At 30.3% G+C, this 22,608-nt stretch overlaps 7 protein-coding genes and 1 long non-coding RNA gene across 9 annotated transcripts; 3 read left to right on the forward strand and 5 right to left on the reverse strand.

Annotated features, from left to right (window-relative positions):
- LOC122516663 (ADP-ribosylation factor-like protein 2) lies at window positions 1-1,716 on the forward strand. The gene is made up of 4 exons (XM_043634645.1): window positions 1-287; window positions 670-856; window positions 954-1,135; window positions 1,232-1,716. The coding sequence occupies exons 1-4, from the start codon at window positions 159-161 to the stop codon at window positions 1,424-1,426; spliced, it is 693 nt and encodes a 230-aa protein (XP_043490580.1). The 5' UTR covers window positions 1-158; the 3' UTR covers window positions 1,427-1,716.
- A 58-nt stretch (window positions 1,717-1,774) lies between these two features.
- Window positions 1,775-2,725, reverse strand: LOC122516664 (nucleolar protein 16). Its single transcript, XM_043634646.1, has 3 exons — window positions 2,507-2,725; window positions 2,091-2,421; window positions 1,775-2,012 (listed from the first exon to the last, which is right to left on the reverse strand). The coding sequence occupies exons 1-3, from the start codon at window positions 2,605-2,607 to the stop codon at window positions 1,887-1,889; spliced, it is 558 nt and encodes a 185-aa protein (XP_043490581.1). The 5' UTR covers window positions 2,608-2,725; the 3' UTR covers window positions 1,775-1,886.
- Window positions 2,726-3,310: 585 nt separating this feature from the next.
- On the reverse strand, window positions 3,311-5,569 carry LOC122517136 (RNA-binding protein 14-like). Its single transcript, XM_043635519.1, is given in 5 exon segments — window positions 3,311-4,376; window positions 4,564-4,578; window positions 4,581-4,749; window positions 5,268-5,374; window positions 5,468-5,569. Coding segments are annotated over 5 exon segments (1,338 nt in total). The 3' UTR covers window positions 3,311-3,431.
- On the reverse strand, window positions 5,205-7,749 carry LOC122516665 (probable basic-leucine zipper transcription factor P). Its single transcript, XM_043634647.1, has 4 exons — window positions 7,508-7,749; window positions 6,540-6,807; window positions 6,000-6,349; window positions 5,205-5,937 (listed from the first exon to the last, which is right to left on the reverse strand). Exons 1-4 carry the CDS (start codon window positions 7,511-7,513, stop codon window positions 5,791-5,793), a joined length of 771 nt encoding a protein of 256 aa, XP_043490582.1. The 5' UTR covers window positions 7,514-7,749; the 3' UTR covers window positions 5,205-5,790.
- Window positions 7,750-8,177: 428 nt separating this feature from the next.
- LOC122516666 (transmembrane protein 161B) lies at window positions 8,178-11,600 on the reverse strand. Its single transcript, XM_043634648.1, has 11 exons — window positions 10,949-11,600; window positions 10,667-10,770; window positions 10,353-10,608; window positions 10,196-10,275; window positions 9,903-10,118; window positions 9,574-9,690; window positions 9,356-9,496; window positions 9,117-9,291; window positions 8,922-9,018; window positions 8,690-8,850; window positions 8,178-8,613 (listed from the first exon to the last, which is right to left on the reverse strand). Exons 1-11 carry the CDS (start codon window positions 10,949-10,951, stop codon window positions 8,494-8,496), a joined length of 1,470 nt encoding a protein of 489 aa, XP_043490583.1. The 5' UTR covers window positions 10,952-11,600; the 3' UTR covers window positions 8,178-8,493.
- A 1,094-nt stretch (window positions 11,601-12,694) lies between these two features.
- Window positions 12,695-14,723, forward strand: LOC122516667 (astakine-like). The gene is made up of 3 exons (XM_043634649.1): window positions 12,695-12,823; window positions 14,230-14,396; window positions 14,478-14,723. The coding sequence occupies exons 2-3, from the start codon at window positions 14,246-14,248 to the stop codon at window positions 14,681-14,683; spliced, it is 357 nt and encodes a 118-aa protein (XP_043490584.1). The 5' UTR covers window positions 12,695-12,823; window positions 14,230-14,245; the 3' UTR covers window positions 14,684-14,723.
- A 973-nt stretch (window positions 14,724-15,696) lies between these two features.
- Window positions 15,697-16,074, reverse strand: LOC122516668. 2 transcript variants are annotated; one of them, XR_006303640.1, is made up of 2 exons: window positions 15,946-16,074; window positions 15,697-15,740 (listed from the first exon to the last, which is right to left on the reverse strand). It is a non-coding gene; the product is annotated as an uncharacterized LOC122516668 (long non-coding RNA). The 2 variants fall into 2 exon arrangements; XR_006303641.1 differs by having other exon boundaries at window positions 15,697-15,873.
- Window positions 16,075-17,906: 1,832 nt separating this feature from the next.
- Window positions 17,907-21,006, forward strand: LOC122516669 (cytoplasmic dynein 2 intermediate chain 2-like). Its single transcript, XM_043634650.1, has 9 exons — window positions 17,907-18,161; window positions 18,255-18,339; window positions 18,408-18,623; window positions 18,696-18,942; window positions 19,018-19,219; window positions 19,301-19,500; window positions 19,807-19,949; window positions 20,030-20,232; window positions 20,342-21,006. The coding sequence occupies exons 1-9, from the start codon at window positions 18,103-18,105 to the stop codon at window positions 20,409-20,411; spliced, it is 1,425 nt and encodes a 474-aa protein (XP_043490585.1). The 5' UTR covers window positions 17,907-18,102; the 3' UTR covers window positions 20,412-21,006.
- Window positions 21,007-22,608: the final 1,602 nt, after the last annotated feature.

A 22,608-nucleotide genomic window follows, 5' to 3' on the forward strand; every position in this document is an offset into this window, starting at 1 on the left:
CGCTCACGTAGTTCACCGCATGACAGAACGCGTGAAATATATGTCGAAGGTCGAAAGAGAGTTTGCGCGCGTGACATGCCGATATATAATAGAGAGTAAGTGAAAAACGTGTCCGTGTATTTATCCTAGAAGAAAGAAAGTGCCACTAGATAAATACTATGTTGTCTAACAGACATAAAACGATATTCTTGGCTGGTTGTGCATGTGTTGGAGCTTACGTCGCTTATCGATATTGGAAGCAAAGAGAACTGAAGTTAATCGACGAAGGTTTCGACGAAGTTACTAAGGTCCCTTTAATGTTTCCTTTATTTTCAAAATATATTTTTATTTCAACTGTAAATTTTCCAACTGTCGAACGTTATTTCGTGTCTCTTGAACGATCATGCTAACATATATAGATAAAATTGATATATATATAACGTTAATTAATCTATTTGTGTATGTATATATATATAAATATATATATATATAAATTTTTACTTTACTTTGACAGAAAAATTTGTTTTCAATAGATATGTGACGTTGACTTGTTAAAAGTTAATCGACAAGTTGAATCTATTGTGAATAATAACCTTTACACTATGGCTTTCTAATGTCGCATACAATAATAATGTTCTAAGAGTTAACGATACATTTGAATATATTAAAAAAGATCTCTTGTGATTGTAGATCGATGACAGTTATGAAAAAAGGATACTTCTACTCGGTTTAGATGGAGCAGGTAAAACATCTTTAATGAATCAAATGCGCATCATCAATGGTGATAACAAACCGTATAAAGATCCAGCTAAACCTACTCGAGGTTTTATTGTATATAGATTAAAATGTGGATCTTTTACATACAATGTTTGGGAAAGTAAGAACATTACAAAAAAAGACTCTATTTTCACTTTTAAGAGAGCGTTAAGAATTATATGTCATATTTAGTTTTCATATTAAATAATGATATGCAGTTGGAGGTGCAGAAAACAATAGGGAGTATTGGTCAACCTTTTTACAAGACACCGATCTTTTGATATTTATGGTAGATGCTTCTAATACGGATAAATTATCTCTTGCTGTTTCGACATTCAAGCAGTTATTAGGAGATTCACGAATAGATACCGTACCAATATTAGTTATTGCCAATAAACAGGTAAACAGTGTATTAAAGTTTCAAATATTTATATTCATATATTTCAAAAAAATGAATATTTTCTATACAAAATATTTTGTTACATATTATTTACAGGATATTCCTGGTGCACTTCTACCGCATCAAGTAAAAGAAGCTTTAGATGTGGAAAGTATTTCTCCACATAAACATAAAGTAGAAGTTATTGGATGCCAAACAAGGCCTTTACCTGATTCTCTACCTCACTATACCTGGTATCATGAGTCTGTAAGAGCTGTTTCTGAAAAATTATGTTCTATGGCTATTTATTAAGAAATTGGTATTTTTTAATTTATTTATTTCATTTATCTAAAGTTTGCACAATTAATCTATATAAATAAAAATAAAAAGTATAGTAGAGGAAACAAAAAATATAGTCTCCATAATATAAAGAAGACTGCAAAATGCTTAATATCAGTTAAACCTTGTGTTGAAAATACAATGTTCTACGTTGTACATACAACGATAATGTTCTACGTTGTACATACAACAATATTGCTGTAACATTGCTGTGATGGAATAGATTCATTTTTGTAATATATATTATTTATAGCATTCCTCTATTTTATCTGTTTTTATTCTTTATTAAGTAAAATGTTAAAATGTAAATGTACGATAAAAATGAATCCTTAGTCCCGTATAATATATATATATATAGAAAGAGATTTTTATACAAAACATCGTATTTTATACTAATTAACTTTGATTCTACATTTGATAAGATCAAAGTTAATTACATTGCAATTTTCTTAGATAAATATTCATTATATTGTTCTGGAATGCCTTTAAAAGTTTTTATTTTAGCACGAATTTGTCTCCAAGTTAACTGATAGTAATTCTTCTTGTCGCGTGCCATAGCCTAGATAAACAATTTTCATTTTATATTTTGTTGACATATTCTTCTAAAAAAGAACTTTTCCAATGATGTAATACATACCTTATAATCTTCTCCATATTTGTCTAATAAATAAGTGATAAACTGTACTTGACCATTCGGTAATCGAAACATTCTTTCCCTAGGTGCATTTGCATCTTTTTCTAAAGCTTGTGCAACATGAATTTTAGGTGGAGTTCTTTTTATATCTACATTTTCATCTTCGCTATCAATTTCCATACCATTTTCCATAAATTTTTCTTTAACTTCTTTCAGTAAATCCTGTTTTACATTAGGAATTTGTAAAATCTCATTTGGATCATAAACTAAACCCATCTCTTTTAGATTACTACGTGTTGATTTAGAAATCTCCCATTCCTCTTTTATATTCTTGCTATATATATAAAATTATTTTCTATTAAAAAAATGAATAAGAACATGATATGTAATAATGAATAATACAAAAAGGTTATGTTTACCATTCTATCGTAGGTAGCTTTTGTAACTTGTTACGTAGCCTCTTTCGATTTACATTCACACGATACTTCTTCTTACGCTTCACTTTTCTTATTTTCGTCATTTTTTAATAGTGAAATATATTTTTAATAAATAAATATAACAACACAAGTGAGAATACGATAGCACGTGTACTCCTTCCAATGTTAAGAGCGTTATATTCAACAAATTGAATGTGTAGATAAAGAAGAGTTACTAAGTTATCATATGAGAAAAATTTCTTGGTAATAGATGGTGTTCGCAACAGTATAAAGTGTTGCCTATCATCATGCGTAATGTTTAAATTTATATAATTTTGATCCATCTTTTTCCACCCTTTTCTTCGAGGAAAATTGGGATATTCCAAAAGAATAAAATTCATATATTATCGTTGTAGGTGTAAAATTTATTTTCTAACATTATGGAGATAAGTATGTCGAAAAAATAATTCTCTTATTTACTATCGAATAAGTAAATATATTTGTGTCAAATCAAATTGAATGGTGAAAACACGGAACAATCATAGCATTCAGGGTAACATAAATATAAATACTTATGCACTACTCCTACTAAAGATTTGGTACGCATCCGTTAACAACGTTGACATTACTGTACGATAACAACTTTTAGTTGATTACAATAATACGGTAAATTTGAAAATAAGAAAGACGACAAACGAGAACGAACGAGAGAAATCTAACAAAGAAATATGTACATATCAATTGAACGCTTAAAACCAATATCATCTTTCATTATCAATTAGCCTTATTCCGAGTAACACAGTGTTCTAAAAATGGAGTATTTTTCAGGTCTACACGGTAATGATGTGTGAAGGAAAGAAGAAATACGCAAAGTAAAAAAAATAATAAGAAAAGTCGCCGGGTCGGAGGATGTCGAGTTTATCACGATTTACCATGCATAGCTAGTGCCTAATCCAGTGAAAGTGGCGTGTACGACAGGGGCAGCGTATTCTGCGGCATAACCATAGGCAGGTTGAACGTGTGCTGCTTTAGCGATTACAGGGGTTGCAGCGACGTGAGCAATAGGGGCAGAGTAAGTAGCCTTGGCAAGAACTGGAGTAGCGTGTGCGGCATATCCATAGGTGGTTGCTGCGTAAGCTGGAGCAGCGTAGGCTGGGGCGGCATAGGCAGTTTTGGTGACTACAGCTGGGGCAGCTACAGCTGCTTTCGTAACAAGAGGAGCAGCTGCGTAGGTAGTCTTGGCTACGAGTGGTGAAGCATATCCGTAGGCAGAGGTGCCATAGGCAGTTTTAGTGACGACAGGTCCAGATTGAGCGGAATAGCTATAGACTGGAGCTGCTGCATGGAGTTGCGAAGCCAATACTGGTGTAGCTTGGGCAGCATATCCGTAAGCTGGAGCAGCAGCATAGGCTGTCTTAGCCAGAACTGGAGCAGCGTGTGTGGCGTAGCTGTAGGCTGGTGCAACAGCATGTGCAGCGTAACTGTAGGCTGGAGCAGCAGCATAAGCTGTCTTAGCCAATACTGGGGTAGCGTGTGCGGCGTAAGTCGTATAAGTCGCTGGTGCAAGTGCGGCTTTGGCCACTATAGGAGCAGCATAGGTAGCCGCAGTATAAGCTGGCTTAGCGATCACTGCTGCTGGTGCTGCGTAAGTCAAAGCATCGTTGGTAACGTGGCTGTTGCTGACGCGCACCGAAGAATGTGCGGAGTCTTCGGCTCTAGAATAACTCGACACGACGTTTTGTCCTGCATAGCCCTTCTGCGTGGACTCCTGGGTGTAACCTACGCTGCTGAGATCGGCAGATGCTGTGGCAATGTCGTATGCGGCCGGTCCACCAGCATGGGCTATCGCCAAGAGAGCTGAGAGGACGATTAACTGCAAAACATATTGCTTTATTATTAATATCTTTTTCTCGAGTTCGAAATATTATACTAGATCGTTTATTAAAGATTGCTCTTTCACATACTTGGTCATACTTGAATTTTTAGGACATATATAAAATTCCTTACAATATAATATAATGAATCCGTTTACCAGTCTTCGACGAATACGTTATACTCACCTTGAATGCCATTTTTCTTGGTTTTCTATAGTAGGAGAGCTACTTGTGTTCTGCTGGAACGAAACGATCGGCCCAGTATTTATATGCCTGCGAGATCGTAAGGGAGTCGATCGAATTTTGGGCACCCTATTGTTCAATACGATTGGACATGAAAGATCGAGGGAGAGGGAAATACACGCGGATTTCCTTGTCAGAAATTACTAAGAAAGGGAGATAGAAAGTACGAACGAGAAGGATAGTCGATTAAGAGGGGACTGAAACAAATTCCGGGCGTGGTCCTCTCTTGCCGAAATTAAGATCGGTCCGTTTGGTACAGTCGAGGTCATTAAGGCAGGTCGGAGAATTTACTCTCGAATTTATTTCACGGTAATTCTTGTTTCTTACTTATTCTCCTTAATGATTTTACTCAAATATTTAATCTCAATTTCATTGATAATCAAAGTGTGTCAAACAATTAAATTTAATTATATAATTTATTTACTCCTATTTTTCAATTAAAAAAGGCGTAATAAGCTTTTATTTATAATTTGAAACATATGAGATGTTTTTTTCAGAAAGTATTAAATCATATTAATATAGTTTATTTATTCTTATGTGTTATTATAAATTTATCGCTGTTAAAAATAATACTCCACATCGCAAAAATAAAGTTTTATGATTTTATGTAACATGATACATTTTAGTCGCATATGATATTGTAGAACCTCCCAAGGACAACACTTTCTCCCAATTCTGACACTGACATAAGCCTTGTCATATATGTAACAAGCCAGATGTGTAACGTCCACACACCTGCGTTCAATTTCATGATCTATTAAACAAAGATACGATCAAGATGTTTATAAAATAGAACATAGAAAGTTTGAATTATGAATACGATCAAGAAATTAAATCTTATGCAAACCAAAATCATAGCAAATTTCGTTAGAATTCTCGCTAACATGTTCAATTTAAACCATTTAGTAATCTCGAGTCCATTTTGAAACGGGTTTTCCTGTTCGTTCATTTACATTTTGATAATCATTTGAAATTTTTGCATAAAGTGAAAGTGAATATTGCAAGAGGACAAAGAAAATACGAGATCTTTTTTCTATTTTATAATATTTAATTTAACTAAATAAAGTACGTACACATCCATAAATAAATATATGAATAATATTAAATAAAATATGATACTTCAAGCACTAGTTTACTGAATATATACAAAAAATGATACCGAATGATGATCTAAAAATCGAACTTGTATCCATTTCCGCTGACCTTGACATGCGCTACAGAGGGTGCCGACGAATAAGCAACCCCCAATAAGTTTTGCGATTGATGTTGTTGATGTTGTTGTGCATGCTCTTGTTGAAGTTGGATTTGCTCTGGGAGCTAAGAAAGATCATTGGTGAAAATGATCATCGTCAACTTCTTGAATTTCTTCTAAGAATTACCTGTGGTGTTTGAGCCTGTTGTACATGAGCTTGAGCTTGAGCTTGTGCTTGTGCTTGTGCTTGAGCTTGTGCTTGTGCTTGTGTCTGAGCTTGCCTGAGAGCAAGATACTGTCCCAATTGTCCTTGATAAAGGACATTTGGATAATTTTGTGCTTGTGCTTGTTGTAATTGTTGCAATTGTTGCAATTGTTGCAATTGTTGCAATTGTTGCAATTGTTGAAGATACGCCAATGCAGCACCCTGATCAAACTGTGCTTGATACGGTAAAGGTGAAGGGCCTGAGGCAGAGAGACCCGGGGCTATCGATGTAGTTGCATAACCATGAGGAACGGGTCCAAATGGAAAAAAGCCTGAAATGCAATGTAGAAAGTCTTAACGTGTGTGCGTATAAAAATATCCTTGTACATGTATTTAGGGCGGAGTCGTTAAGTCTCTTGTGTAATAAAATGATAGACAAGAATATATCATTTGACATGTATATAAATCATGTATGTCAAACAGAATTTCAAATTTCTATTTAAAAAAATTTCAAATACGAACCCAATCCAGGATTTCTGTAAGAAAGAGCTTGTGCCAAGCTTGGCAATACTCTTTGAGCTAATTGCGGATTTCCGATAGACGAACTAAAAGATTGATGAGAACTCGGACCACCGAAGGAAAATGATGTTTGAGTTAATCCTGGTCTTACGAAACTAAAAGATGCGTGTTGTTCCGATCCACCTAAAACGTTCGTAGGTTTTATGCCACCTTGCACAGGTGCTTCCGTTGCTACCAAACTCCATAATAAGCTGCCGAGTATCGTATATTTCTAAAAGAAAAACACAAAGGGTAAGACAAAAAATACATTATTTTTATTCATTACAACAGAGAAAAACTCGTAGGAATAAAGAAAGAAATCTAATTTTAATTAAAAAGTTTCATCGTTTTAAATTTTTTTCATATTAGAATAATAATGAACGGATAAGTTGCGTTTATGAATATGCGTAATACATATCATATTGTATAAAAAACAAGGACACAATATAATATTAATGTAAAATCCAGATAATCTCTTCGAACGAACCACTTTTTGTCCATGACACAGATTTAAGATAAAAAAAAGGTGTAACGTTATAAAAGTCAGAAGTTTCAAAGCAAGTAAACCGTATTTCTTTTCTCGAATTATTCTTTCTACGCAGGTAACTCGATGAATCGCGTACATGTACGTCTCTATTCTTTTTCATTGTTTGCCGATTATCATAATGATTTCTATTGTTGATAGGATATAGTCAATTGAACAATGAGTTGCTTTTACATCGTTTCAAGAAACATTGAATATTTCGTAACAAGTCCTTTCTTCACGCACCAAGGTGAACCTCTTTGACCGTCTTTTTTTTCTTTTCCTTTTTATTTTTTCTCCTTTATTTTTTTCTTGTATTCTTTCGTTTTTAAAACGTAAAGTTTCTTCTTAATGAAACGTAAATTTTCAAACGTTATTAAAAATCCTTAGGAATAATAATTTCACTCACCCACATCGTGTTATCAAAATTGAAGGAAGACACTTGATCTTGACAGTAACAAAAATCCAGACGATGTTCCAATGAAAAGTTATATCGTGGGGAGTTATATACTACGGAAGCGGTCGAAATAAAACGTGAATAGCATCCCAATGATATAGTTTCAAATACACAAGGATACTTTCACCTGGATACCGATATCGAACCATCAGTGAATCGTAATTGATCGATACATGATTTTTCGTAAATTAAAATTCATTGTTTCGTTTTTACATTCATTTGTAAATAATTTATAATAATATACTAACAGTAGTAATAATAATAATAATAATAACAATAATAATAACGGATAAAAAAAAGGAAGACATATAATTCGAATATGTATATTTATTATTTTTTCATAACTAGATTTATACCGTATATTTAAGTCATCTGTAATAAAAATTGGAATTGGTAAAGAAAGTTACTTTCCGTCCACCTAATATAGAATCTACCTCCTCGGCGGACTATTAATTATGGTCTATCGTTTCTTGAATATTAAGTTTGGTCTAGTATCTCAGACATTTTCATGTAATTATTATATTGTATATGTATACTTTTGACGGTAATGTATTTACATACAAAGTATCTCTCTCCCTTTCTCTTTCTCTCTTAAGGATATTAAGGTATATAAAGATGAAAATTTTTGTTGTATATTTATTTTGGTAAATATTCTGAAAGAAGCATACATATTTCCTACATTTTCGTATTACAATTTTCGTGTTCTTATCTCTAATATCGTTATAAAATCTTATTGTTAAACAATAATCGTTACGATCAATATTATGTATGTAAATATATATACCCACTCAAAAGTGAAGGTATAATCTAAAAACACGTATCTTTATTGATATGAGATAGTTTTAAATGTAATGTATTTTGTAATAATAATATGGAGGGTATAATGCGAGGAACGATGCGAATTTGTGCGTTGTGACATTAATTTGTTTGATGGGATTTTACATGGTTGAAAAGTATGACTGATAAAACATTCCCATAGCTGTGGTAGCAAACAATGAAAAACAAGTCCACCATGTGGCTAATCCTAACAAACCTCTATATACATCGATAGTGAATATCTGTGAACATATAAAAATAACAATAAGTAAATCTTATTTATTATATATCAATGCATATCATTGACAAAAGCTTTACTTGTTTTAATGAACCAAATGTATGTTGAATTTCTTGAGCAGTTTGCGTTACAGTCTTTTCATTAGTTTCTGCACTGATACTTTGTACAATCCTATTTGATTCATCAACTGGACATTCTTCAACCAACGTACCCTTAATAATACCTTCCCATGTATAATTACCTACCAAAATAATTTAAAATAGTAAAAAGTAATTTTAATTGAGAAAATATTGTATATTTGTATAATCTTACCAAGGGTCTTATACATAAATGTAAAGAACAAACACATAATAATTGGAACAATAAACTGCAGTGCTACTACGCACAAGTAATAAAATACAGCTGCTATCTGAAAATAAGATACTATGTTTATACTTTCCACGCATATTCTAGTAATTATCCTTTATTATCCTTATATATTAATTATATTATATTAATTGCATGTACCTTTTTCTGCAATTCTACATTGGTTATCCTTCCTGCTTCTTTTTTCTGATTTTCTAACTTTTGTATAGCCAAATTTAAATAGGATTGCAAATACATTGGCATTAAAATCATTTTTAAAGCAAGTGCTAGAATAATAATGATTAATCTCATGCTTTCGAAAGTAGCAGCAGTCATCCTAAAAATGTAACGCAATTAATAATATTACAAAATTTTAGTAATCTATTATAAAATCAACATACAGTGGACCGTTCATTCCTGTAAAAATTCGAACAGTAAGATAATCTCTGCTTATGGGTTTAATCCATAAACATGTTAACAGAAGTGGTGAAGCATAACTTATATTTGCTATTAGCAGTAATAGTTTTCTATTTTTATAATATCTGAAAAAAATATTTATATTCTATATTATATATTATTAATACTATGATACTTAAATTAAAATAATGTTTTATTATACTTTAGTGCATCCCAATGCATTTTTGATGCTCTTAAGCCTGGGAAAGTAAAAAGAGATCCAAGAAGTCCACACCACAAAGCAAGGAAGAACTTAACTACGATTTTAGATGCAGGACCCCTAAAATATAAATTCATTAAATGAAATATACACACAAATTCTACTTGGCATATTTATAAAGATAATAATAATAGATAACTCATATTATTAGAATGCAAAAGGTGCGAGCATTTTAAGTTACAATTATGTGCAATTCAAAAAATTGTTTTAAATTTAGTAGTACTATGCAAAAGCAGTATGTCTCCCTGGGCATCCAAATACTACTGGCTTACGTAGAAGAAAGGCCTTGATTGTCTAAAAACAAGGAGGCGCTGTGATTAAAGCTTGTATATGCTTTATCCAGTCCAATCTCAAGATTGTTTTCATCTACAATTAGCACCATCATAGCTATAAGAAGATATGCGAATCCGGTAACAATGCAAGTAGATCTTTCACCAACGCTCTCTTCTCCCTTAAAATATCGTATCCAAAGTGAAAGTAATACCTTACTATGATTTATTTAAGGAACACATAAGCTTGTAATATTGAAAAAAATTTTTGACCACTTCAGATAGAAAAAGGATACAATGCAAAACCCAATCCCAACGTGCACCAGAGCATGCTTAAATTGATTTCGTCTTTAATCGGATAGAAATAATTATATACCTGTCAAGTACAAAGAAACTAATGAAGAGAATATCTATTTGTTTCTAATATAATTAAAACAAAAAATGATTACAAACCTCTGTCATTGCATATACGATAGTAGCATAAATGGAAAAGTCTAATAACCATTGATACTCCATGTAGTACTTTAAATGAACTATGTCTAGTACTGTAATCTTAGCACTTTCTAATGTAAGATTCAAATTTCTAGGGACATGAAATACATCTCCCACCTTTCCGTTTTCTACATTTTTACCTTTTTTATGTTTTTCTTTGGGTACGCCAGCAAGGATTCTAAGTTGTTGATCGGTTGGATACAAATATCGCTCCAATCTGCAAATGCAAAAGTTATCAATGCTCTGAGAACATATCAATTTATTTCTTAACTTACCCGGTGGAACATAACATCCATCTAGCTAATGAAAAATGTGGACTTAATTTTTGAATGACGCTGACCATAATAAGAGTGATAACAAGTTGCGCACCTAATAGAGCCTACAAATAAACATAAAGTATATTTTAGTTCAATACGCATCATTTATATAATTTCAAATAATTTGTTTACGATCAACAACAATAGATTGTAGTAATTTTTATTTCTTTTTAAATTCTTGTCTAAAAATGCAAAAAAAAAAAAGAAAAAGGGATATGTGAAAGTAGCATAACTATTTACCATGTTTATGACGATAGTTCCTAAATATACTTAATTTATAAATTTCACAAAAATGATTGTCTCATGGTTTAAGTAATGTTTTTATTCAACGAAATAAGTAAATCCTAAAAGACACAAAGTTGAATTATCTTCGATTTAGATCCGGTAAAGCATAATCCACCATTCTAAATGGCACACGCGGTCAACCAGCTAACTTTATAAATAGTTAGATGCTGGTGGACACATAGTACCGTACGCATTAGGTTCTTTGCATGCGATATACTAGGTTATTCCAAATTATATCCTATTCATCACATGTAAGCAAACGGGAGAGAAAGAGAGAGAGAGAGAAAACATTTTAAAGAACGTTGGTATGTGGCGTGCTCTATTAGCCAAATAATAGCATAGGGAAATTATAGGTTTTACGTAGGCGGATAACAAGAATTAATATCACTCGTGTAACAAATAACAACGATATATTTTAACAACGTTGAAATAACAAATCTTTACAACGGGTACATGTGTCTTTCTTTGTTTCATCCGCTCTCTTTAGTAACTAACTCCTCTGCCCGCTCCCTAGTCCCTTTTTCCTCTGCCCGGGATGTCGCGGCTTTCTATTGGCGGGACGGCTGTCCAATCACATGTAATGATTGCACCACCGCCAGTCGGAGCGCCAAAGGTACATGCACCAGTAGTGACCTCTGTCCAATACTGTAAGAAACATCTGCTAAAAAATCATGCTCCGTTGATAACCAATTTAAATACGAATTTTTTCTTCAATCTAGATTAAAATAGATCACCTAGATCTCAATTTTTCTGTTCAACGAAAGATTTATTTTTAGAACGATTTAACGATTCACAAATTTAATCAAGAAAGATACAATGGAACTACATTTCCAGAGAAAAAATTTATAATAAAAAAGAAAAAAAGAAAATTAAAATTAATAATATTTATAATACAATTCTAATCTTATTAATTATTAAATTTTCATACAAAATATATCGTAATTGTTTCTAGTGAAATTACATTCTACGAACGTAACATTTTTAAATGTAATATGATTACTTTCGATGTTTATTGTCAACGTGAGCCCATTTACGCAACGGTAATACCCGCAGCCAAATAAAAGAGAAATTATTGTTAGTATTAAACCAGTGATTGTAAATAGCGCTACGAAGATAAAACAAATTCGCATTAGAAATAGAATAATTGAAGAATATTGAAACGTTTAAAGAATATTTGTTACAGGTGAATTAATGTATTTACTTAAACGTTTATACTGAATTTCCGAGAAATAAAAATTATTTTATATAAATGCAAAAGCAATCGATAAATCATGCGATCTAACTAAACAATACGCGATAATATCAAGGAATCAATGTCATAATACTATTTTTGAACGATTCGTTAGGATAGTATCTCGGTGATAAATAAAATGAGATATAGTGTCTCGTTCGACAGGATTAATGTGTAATCAAAGATAATAATCGTTTAGTTAACAATTTTCCTCAAACATTTTCACGACCGTGTTTTCAATTAGCTTTAACTAAACAAGAAAATGAAAGAATTTGAAAAGAAAAATAATAATAATAATAATAAGAAGAAGAAGAAGAAAAAAAAAAGAAAATTAGTCTGCGAACGAAAATAAGAGGAATCCGCATTGCATTTCGATTAATCATACGATAAACCGATAAGTATGTGTTTATTCGTGTAAATTAGTGTGCGTACACGTGCGGGTAGAAGCTTATATACATCAGAGGATCTCTGAATTCAACATTTGTCGAAGGAAGGAAGCGGAGGAAGAAGAGCCACCACTATAAAAACAAGGCTCTCATCATCACTGCTCGGTCACATGCCGAGCAGTATTCAGCCGAGCTTGGACGACGTGTTAACAGGTTCGTAAAGATTTATTTCTGTTTGTTAACACGCGAGATCATCGATGAGAATGAGTAACATTCGCGGTAATGATCGATCGATCGATCGATCGATCCTTCGTGAATGAATTGCGTGGTATGCCCTTCGAGAAAAAAATCCCCTTCGAGCGTTTACGATTGTAGAAAAATTTCATTTGTTCGTTCATTAAAAGAAACATTATCAAATATAATTGAAAAATGTATTAGACGTTGCATTATATATATTTGTAATTTTTCTTTTCTTTTCTTTTCTGTTGGTTTTTTTTTTTCTTATAAATTTTCTATTTGTAAAATGCATTCTTAAAAATCATTCAAACGACTCGGTTGTAACGTAATTCGTCGACGAATTAACACACACGGCTGTATCTTATTCTTATTAGCATTTAAGATTAGTTGCGTCAAGGTGAAGGTTGCAATATGGAAATTTTATTTGGACTGTGTTTATCAAATTCTTCGAACTGATGCATCATAATCCATCTGCATTTGTTCTATGTAAACAAATTTGGATCATTTACGATCGTACTGCGTAATATCATTCGCAATTATTGCATAATTCTTATGTATACGATCTTCTTCTAATTTCTGTATTGTTCATCTTAATTGCTAAATTCTATACTTCATTTTCTCGCAATCTGACTTTGAATGTGTCAAGTACAGAATAGTACGGATGTAGGCTTAGTTAGCGTTGCGTAAGATTTGAAAGTTATGCATTTTTTTCGATGAGATATCTCTTTTCTAAGAAAAGCACGTCCCCGTTCAAGATGTTGGATTTTCCACGTTCACTCCATTGTCTTATTCATTCTTTCTTTATTATTACAATTCGATTAACAAACGTTTCGACAATTGATCGTTTCAAACTAATTATTCTTTCGACGTTTTAATTTATTCAAAATAAATTGATCATAGAGAGAATAAAAACTTTTTCTAAATGATGATGCTTTCTTTTTAGCTATATAGTTAAATAGTTCAGTTAAAAAAAAAGAAAAAGAAAAGAAACAACAAAACAAATAAAAGAAAGTGATAAAAGTATCGATGCAGGTGACTTAATATGGTATCGAGAATGATGCCAGAGATTTTATTAGTCGCCAGACTGGTAAGATCGTCCCATGCACTTTATAATCTACTTCTATCTATCTCGAGATTTTAAAATCAAGAAAAGATCAATTCCCTAAATATATAACTTTATTAATTCGTAACGAATACGTAGGATATAAATGAATTCTGAAAACTGTTTGACCCGTTCACAGCAGACTGTTTACGTAATTCATCCGAAAAAATGTCTAAGAATAAACGGATAGAGTTTTAAAATAAATCTATTTGAACGTATCTCTAAATTTATCTCCTTTGTATACTAATTTTCTTTTACTTTTCTTTTTTCTTTTTTACAGATAACCGTATCGCATAATGTCATATACTATTTCAACGAGTTTTACTCTTCTTCTTCTATTGGGACTCGTCTCATTTCTTTTAGCTGCAAGCATCAAAGAAGAGGAACCACCTGATGTTCAATGTCGTAACGATGAGGAATGTCCCGATGATCATTGCTGTGTCCTAGGTTTATTACAATTTTATTTTAATTGAATTCGTAATTGTTCTATACTTCCCAATTCTTCTAATTTTGTTTTTTTCCACATAGATGGAGGAAGATACGTTATACCCCAATGTAGACCTTTATTAAAGAAAACTGAAACTTGTAAAGGTAGCGACGAATTGTTCAACACTACCCTACATTATCCAAATAACAAAAAGTTGACAATAAGTGGTGTACATTATATATTGTGTCCTTGCCATGAAGGATTAATCTGCGGCCGTAAAGAACAAGTTTGCATAAGCAATAATTAAAAGTATGAGTTTTTTTGGAATAAAAATTGAATAATCTATAGAACATCTAAGATAACACTGTGATTTATCTTTAAAATAATTATTCTTATTATTTTTTGCTTTTGTGATGTCTCTTCCTTTTCTATCTGTATACCCGCTCAGCAAAAAGTTATTTTAAAAAGCTCTAAAAGATAACATTTTTTTCATTTGAAATCCGAAAAAACTGGTTAGAGAGATAACATAAAGTTAACATAAATATCTCTTATGCTCCGTTTTCTGACGTCGGTAAGAGCTCTAAAACCTAATAGCCAAAAGTTAACATTAATAAGATGGAATTTGGAGGTTATTCAACAATTTTTTTTTTATTGAATAAAGTACAATATTTCATATTTTAATAATTTTCTTTTTTTTATAGTTAATACATTAATAGAGTAACTTATATTGAAATAATGATTATTATAATTGAATACAAAAATATAATGATAATAAAAAAATTCTGTTAATTTATAAAAGGCATAAATAAATTTTAATTTCTTGACTTTAACTTGATGCGGTCACCAGCATGTTAGAACCACGATTTTATAACCGCTTCAATAGAAACTTTATCATTCCCATTCCATCATTGCATTATAACTTCTATGAAGAAAAAAAAAAGTTCTGTAATACTTTATAAATACATAAGCAAACCATAAAGTTTAAAGATTTAGTAGTTTACCTATTACTATATTGACATAGTTTTTATTTTCCACCATTACAGTATTTTTCACCCCAGTCCACGATATTCTATATGCTAGAATGTCAGAAAAAGTTGAGCTAAATGCTCTACGCACATGTTTGTCGAATGATTCACCTCCAACTTGTCTAACCATATGTTTCTTTAGGATAGAAAGAAGAGAAAAGAAGAAAAAATTGAGAAATAACACGTAAAAATTGTAATATATAAAAATACCAAAATTTGCATATAACTGAAATTATTTAAATGAAAAAAAAAGAAAAACAAATTTCACGACAAAATTACAAAAACTTACTTTTTCTTTTTAATTGATCATCTGATGAAGTAGTCCAATATCATTTTGACCTATGACAAATTAATTTTTGAATTTCCATCTTTTTTAGATTTTTTTGATCCATAAAAGAAATAAATCGTTCCTTATCGTTCTTTGAAATGTTAAAAGTGCTTAATTCAAAGTTGCGAGCTTCATTATATTTTTCTACAAAATTGAATTGAGAAAGATCAATGAGATCATATTCTTATTAATACATTAAACATTTTAGCATCTTACCATAAGGTCCAAAAATTTTGATAATATTGAAAGTATACCAATTATCATGAGGTTTTTCAGTTTTTAACACCTGGGCTGTAAGATTTTTCGACCTAGACCATCGGAAAGTACGAGACGAATAGTAATTGATCCACGTCTCGTGAATAATAAATGATTTATCGTCCCACCGTGCGATACAAAACATTTTATGATTTATGTTTTATCTATTCAAAAAAATTGAAATGGTCAAGTAGGCCCTTCTCCGATTTTGTTCAAATTTTGCGCACTTGTAGTAGTGCATGAGAATATTCATTGCGCCTTAAAACATGGCGTATATATACAGCCGTCTGCTAAAAAACGCGGGTTGAAATTTCACATAGATACGTATTCTGTGTGTGTCCCTGAAGTTGGCGTGCCTGAAATGATACATTTTTCACAATGATATTTGTCGTACAGACACACGAAACATACATTTGTTCGACATACACTACATTTTATGAATGCAGGCTTCTCAGTAAATGAAGAGATTTTAAATCTTCTACAGGTAAACAGACTTGGTTCAAATTTAAAAAAACTGGTCTTTCTTCATCCAATTTATTACATGGCAAAATATCTGCTCAGACAACTGATGATGCTATATCATGAATATTTATCAATGAATATTTATTGCATCTTCACGGGAGGCAAATTCACAACTGATATTGACATCCAGTTTGGTCGATATTAATTGTAAATAAGAAAAATACAAGTACAATTACAAATATTTAATAAAAGAACTTTCATAGAGAACAACGTGCCAGTCTGAAGGTGAATTTCGAAGAGGACGGTACATTGATCATATATTCCGAGCTTTTACAAAACAATAGACATTTCCTTTAATTATTTTACAACAACAATTGTTTTACAACAATTATTGAACAATTATTTTAATGCACTAATGCACTTTACTTATATTACAGAAAAATTTTACCCTCGAAGTCATCACTGCGCAGGAGCGTTAAAATAATAACATAAAAATGGAGATATTCATTGTACATACACACTAAATATAATTTTTTTCGACATACACTGCATTTTATGAATGCAGGCTTCTCACACGTACACGGGTATTTTAAATCGTTAGATTTAACAGCAAACCTTTGAGATTTTCTTCTAGTTGAACACATTAAATGACTACTTTTTAAAATAATAGTAGATAATAGTAGATTTCTAATTAATTTTACTCTACCTCGGTAATACTTCATATAAAGGTTACCGACGGTCGATATCTTAAAAGTAGAAAACTACTGTTACCGACGGTAGATAAGATAAATGTAGAATATTACTATTACCGATATGTGCTTAGCTGGCCTACTACTAATAAAAATAAAATAAGAAGTAAAAATTATAATTTAAAAATTATTTACCTATTGTTTATACATTATGAATTTATGTTTATACAAAATATGTTTATACATTATTTACTTTCATTTTTTTCAAAGTGCGCTTGCGCCTTGAATTTGTGGTTGCGCATGCGTAAACATATTTCCCACTCATGACGTCGCCATTTCATAATTTTTTTTTTTTATTCAAAGTGTAATAATTATTTTCAACTAATTTACGATAAATAAAACATATTTAATAAAATAAAGTTGAGAAGCCGGACAAACAAAAAGTGAACAATTGATTAAAAACAAAAATCAATAGAAAACTTCATTGCTTTACTTAGAAATGAGAAAAAACGTTTTTAATTTTTCAATTATTAATAACTAATTAATTAATTAATTAATAAAGTGAGCAATTATATTTTTTGTTTTAGTAATTAGTGAGCAATTAAGAATATTTATTTATTTTTTTCTGTTGTTGCGGTTTTATGCTAACTTTTTTATGCTTTATTATACACAAAATTAGAAATTACCGACACTTATGACAATAACATCCTTACCATTGGTCGGTAAAATTTTTCTTACCGATAATTTAATTAAAGAGGGTACTAGTGTTCCCTATAGATAGTCATTGGAGTATACAATAAAATATCAAATTTTAACTATTCTCTGTCAAAATAAAAATAAAAATTACTTGAACTAATCGTAAAACGTTTCGTTTAAAGAAAACTTATAAATTTTTTGTTCTCTCTCTGTCTCTCTCTTTTAAAGATTTCTTATTCGATACAATTTTTAACTAAATTATTTAAGCATAATGTTTAAAAATGAATCGTTTGACACTGTAGGCTTTGAATCACAAGTGTCAGTTACAAAGTAAGTTAGAATATTTTTAGATATTAATAAAACAATAGAAAGATAATAATTTTTGTTAACTCTATATAATTGTGTAAATTCGTTTATTTTTAGACCAGAGGTATCTGCTAACGTACAAACTACAGAAATCACATATTTTTCTAATAAAGCTCAAACTGTAGAAAAAAAAAATGCAGAGGTAATATTTTTTTATTATATATTTATAAATTTAATTCTATATTCATATGTATATAATATATTTGATAGACTCAAACTATACAAGAACAGGCAAAGACACCAAATGTTGATTATAACAAATTGGCAAATTTTTTGAAAAAAGTTACACCAAGCTTATTAGAAGCATTGGATGAAGCTTACAATACCAATGCTTTTGAAGATTATAATACAGAAACAACAAAATATACATCTACTAATTTGCAGTTATTGAAAAGATTGAACACTATAGAAGAATCAGATAAACAGGTATTCTTATATAAAATTATATTGTAGTAGAATAAGAAGAATTTTGTAAAAGAATAAGATATTTTCTATTAGGCTTCATTACAAACAAAAATAAGTGATTTGTCATGGAGTATCGCAGGTGGAACATTAGTTGTATCTCATAGCGTTGTATACCATGAAACTTGGTGTGACCATCTTTCAAAAATACAATTGTACAGTCTATCGAGAGAAGACAAACTTTCAGATATTCCTAATACAACTTTGGAAGTCAATTCTTGTGTTACAACCTTGTCTTATCATCCCGTTGAACCTTCAATTTTAGCAGCTGGCTTGTTTAATGGTAATAGTTTATATTTTTTATCTTCAATTTTATTCCACAAACACATAGCATTTCAATTTTAATTTATTATTACAGGAGATGTTCTTGTTTGGAATCTTAGAAATGATGATTCCATTATTCCAATATATGTTTATATTCATGGTGACACCGTCTCTCAAATATATTGGAAGCCAAGAACTATGAATGATGTTTCTATTTTAGTGACTTCAAGTAGAGATGGATATATCATAGTTAACAAATTAATGGCTAACTTTACAACAACTCGTTTGCACAAACAGTATTTATACTTCAAACATTTTTCATTCTACGTATATCATATCAGTTTCTGTTCCCTGTAGAATTTTGTTTCTCCCTTTAGATTCAAAATAATAAAAGAACATAATCCAATAGAAAATTCAAGACCTCGAAGCGCAGGAGGCACACGCGAACGTGCAGCAGAAGCTGGATTATGTATTACCAGCTTTGATTTTTCATGGAAAGATCCAAATATTTTCATTGTAGGAACATTATGCGGTGGAATATATAAATGTTCTCTCGATCGTGTGTCTCCTATCGAAGGTGCATGAAGAATTGATATTTATCTGAACATTTTTTATATTGTATTAAATTGAGTTTAAAGTCTGTTTATACGTTTCTTCGCAAGAATATAAAATTTTGTTATTTTAATATTAGACTAATCAATAATGAATGTATCATTTTGTTGCATGAGAACAGCGAGCTTCCATCGATGCGAACGAACTTTTTGCTTAATTTAATATTATTATCATCCAATTTGTCAATAATACAATTTAATATTGTATACATCTGTAATATTGTAATAATGTAATATTTGTAATATTTGTAATATTTTGTAAATTTGTATAGGAGATGAAAATCTTTCGGATCCAGTGATAGATGAGTACGATAGATATGAAGGAAGTATAACGTGTGTCAAATGTTCACCAAATCGTGATTTATTTATTATCTGTGGAACGAATAAAGATATTCGTATATACGATTTGGACCAGGTAAACTTTCAATAAATAATATTTCGAAGAATATCAAAAAAGTAGAATTAAATTGTTCGTCGATTTCTTTTTATGTACAGAACGTTTGTCAGCAATCAATTTCACTGGAAAGTACCATAATTGGTTTAACGTGGATGACAGGAAATAAAAATATATTTGCAACATTCGGAGCTGGAACTGAAATTAAATTTTATGACGTAAACGATGGTAAAGCCGTGACAAATATAAAACTCGAAATAACTGGCAAAGCTAGTATTAGTAATCTATGTGTCAATTCTAAAAGGTATGTTGTATTGAGAGTGTCGGTAATCGACAGGTAGAAAATTCATTCTGAATTTCAATCGTACTTTAATTTTTTATATTTAGTTTTATATTATTACTTTCTATTTCAGGGACATCCTAGTTATGGGGGACATACATGGTTATTTAGAACTTTGGAAAGTTCCTCGGCAATTGTTCTGAGAAAATTCGATATTGGGAAATTTCCAACCAATTTAGGGAACATCCGAGTTATATAAGGAACGTATATGCGTACTTAGAATTTTGAAAGTTCTTCAGCAATTATTTTAACAAAATATTTATTTTTTTAAGATTATTGTCTCACATTTATCATTTTTATAATTAGGGTTTTCTTCTTAAAGGTAGCCATCTAAATATCTTTGTCACTTGTAATGTTGCAAGGAAATTTTTATTATGTATTTTGAATCAAACGATGAATACGTTGCAAAAAATATTTTTGTGCTAGAATTATTTTTTTAGTTTTCAAGGCCAGCAATGTTTTTTCTTCTTTACATTTATAACTGATATGCGTCTAGAAACGTATAATGATTAGTGACATGTCCTTGGATTTTTGAAATTAAAATTAAACATATTATTTATTTTTATCGAGATCATAAACCTCAGCACCGACAATTGAAAACATATAAATATATAATATATAAGTCATATACGATAATAAAAGAAAATATTTATTGACATTCAAATGGTATAACTGTATGCCTAGAAAGTAATTTCAGGTAAAATGTTTAAAATAAAAATAAACGATAAGAGAAAATAATTTATCTTAATGCGTAATTTATCCGTTACTTTGGATTACAATTATTGATTACACGATAAGAAACGAATGAAATATACGTTTGATAACATTATGATATTTTATAAATAAATTAAAACAGATCAAAATATACTTTAAATTATTTATTTGCATTAGATCAACTATAAATATCAATGTTTATTATAAAAATAGAAACTGCGAGTCAACAAATATTGGTAATTCTTCCACAAAAGTTGGCAGCTTACCAAATACCGGTTTTCTTAGTGAATCTATGTCGTCTCTCTGTTGTGAAAATAATGATAAGAATATAATTAACACAATGTGTCGTTCACTTGAAAGTTTCTTTTACATATGTAAGTATATAACAAAAAATGTGTGTATTCTGACATCGTGTTAATTAAAATTAATTTTGGAATCACTCGGTAATATTAACAATATTTCGATAAAATGAATATTTAAATTCTTGGTAAATAAACGTTATTGGTTGAATTGCGTATAAATAATTGTGTCGAAGCGTCAGCGACGATGTACTGTATCATCCTTAAATTCACGGTACAGTCACAAACAAAAGTTATTTTACAATTTTCACTTAAATTGAGATTTTTATGTTAATATTATTAAAATGATCACTAAATTTCATTCTTTTAGTAACTTTATATCAAAATTTCAATTATAAAAAAAAAATAGTTGGTTTAAATCATCTATTTCAACAGATATTAAGAGATATGGATTTGATGAAAATGTCATTAACTTTTGTTTCCGATTGTACCGACAAATTATCCTTAAGAATATAGGAAAGAAGAATTGACGGAATTTTCCTAGGCATTGTTCGCAATTCCGGCATTTCCTACTTGGACTATACACATTCAATTGTTTGAACAGAAGCACAAAATGGCAGGAGAATAAAGAAAAAATTAATATATACGTGTAAAGAAAGTCTATTTACATATATATCTATTACTTCTTTTATTTAAAGAATATACAAATAAATACCATATCGACAAATAAGACTCACGCCTTCTTAGTTTTATTATCTTCTAAGTGAAACGTAAGACTTGATTTAATCGAAGACTTATTTGTAATGTATAAAAGTTGATATATATATATAATATGTTTTTGCGTCCTCAATGACGCAAATAACACATAAAGTTTAAGAACTTTTACAAACACGATGATCTAACTGATGAATTTTTACGAATTCACAGTTTCATAACTTATTGACGTTATTTGTAGATTAAATTAGATCGTCCTAAAAATTTCTTTCTTTTTTTTTTAGTAAAGTTTACATACATAATATTTTTGATATGATGTTATTATTTTATTGCTGTTTTAAAGTTATTTTACTGTCTATAGAAAAATGTAATAAAGCAGAATAAATCGTAAACTATAAATAACAAATAATAACATAAAATAAAAAATTTTACATATGTAAAATTTAATAATAACAATAAAAGAAACACAAAAATAGAAAATTTTTCGGATGACCTAAAATTGGTAGCATATCTTTTATTTTATAAATAAGTACTTATATAAATAATACATATATTCGGCAAAAATGAACACGCTTTCTTTGTTTTATATTCCTGTTTACAATGCGTAGTTTTT

This window comes from Polistes fuscatus, unplaced genomic scaffold, assembly GCF_010416935.1.
Source record: "Polistes fuscatus isolate 324 unplaced genomic scaffold, CU_Pfus_HIC Scaffold2, whole genome shotgun sequence".
NCBI lineage: Eukaryota > Metazoa > Arthropoda > Insecta > Hymenoptera > Vespidae > Polistes > Polistes fuscatus.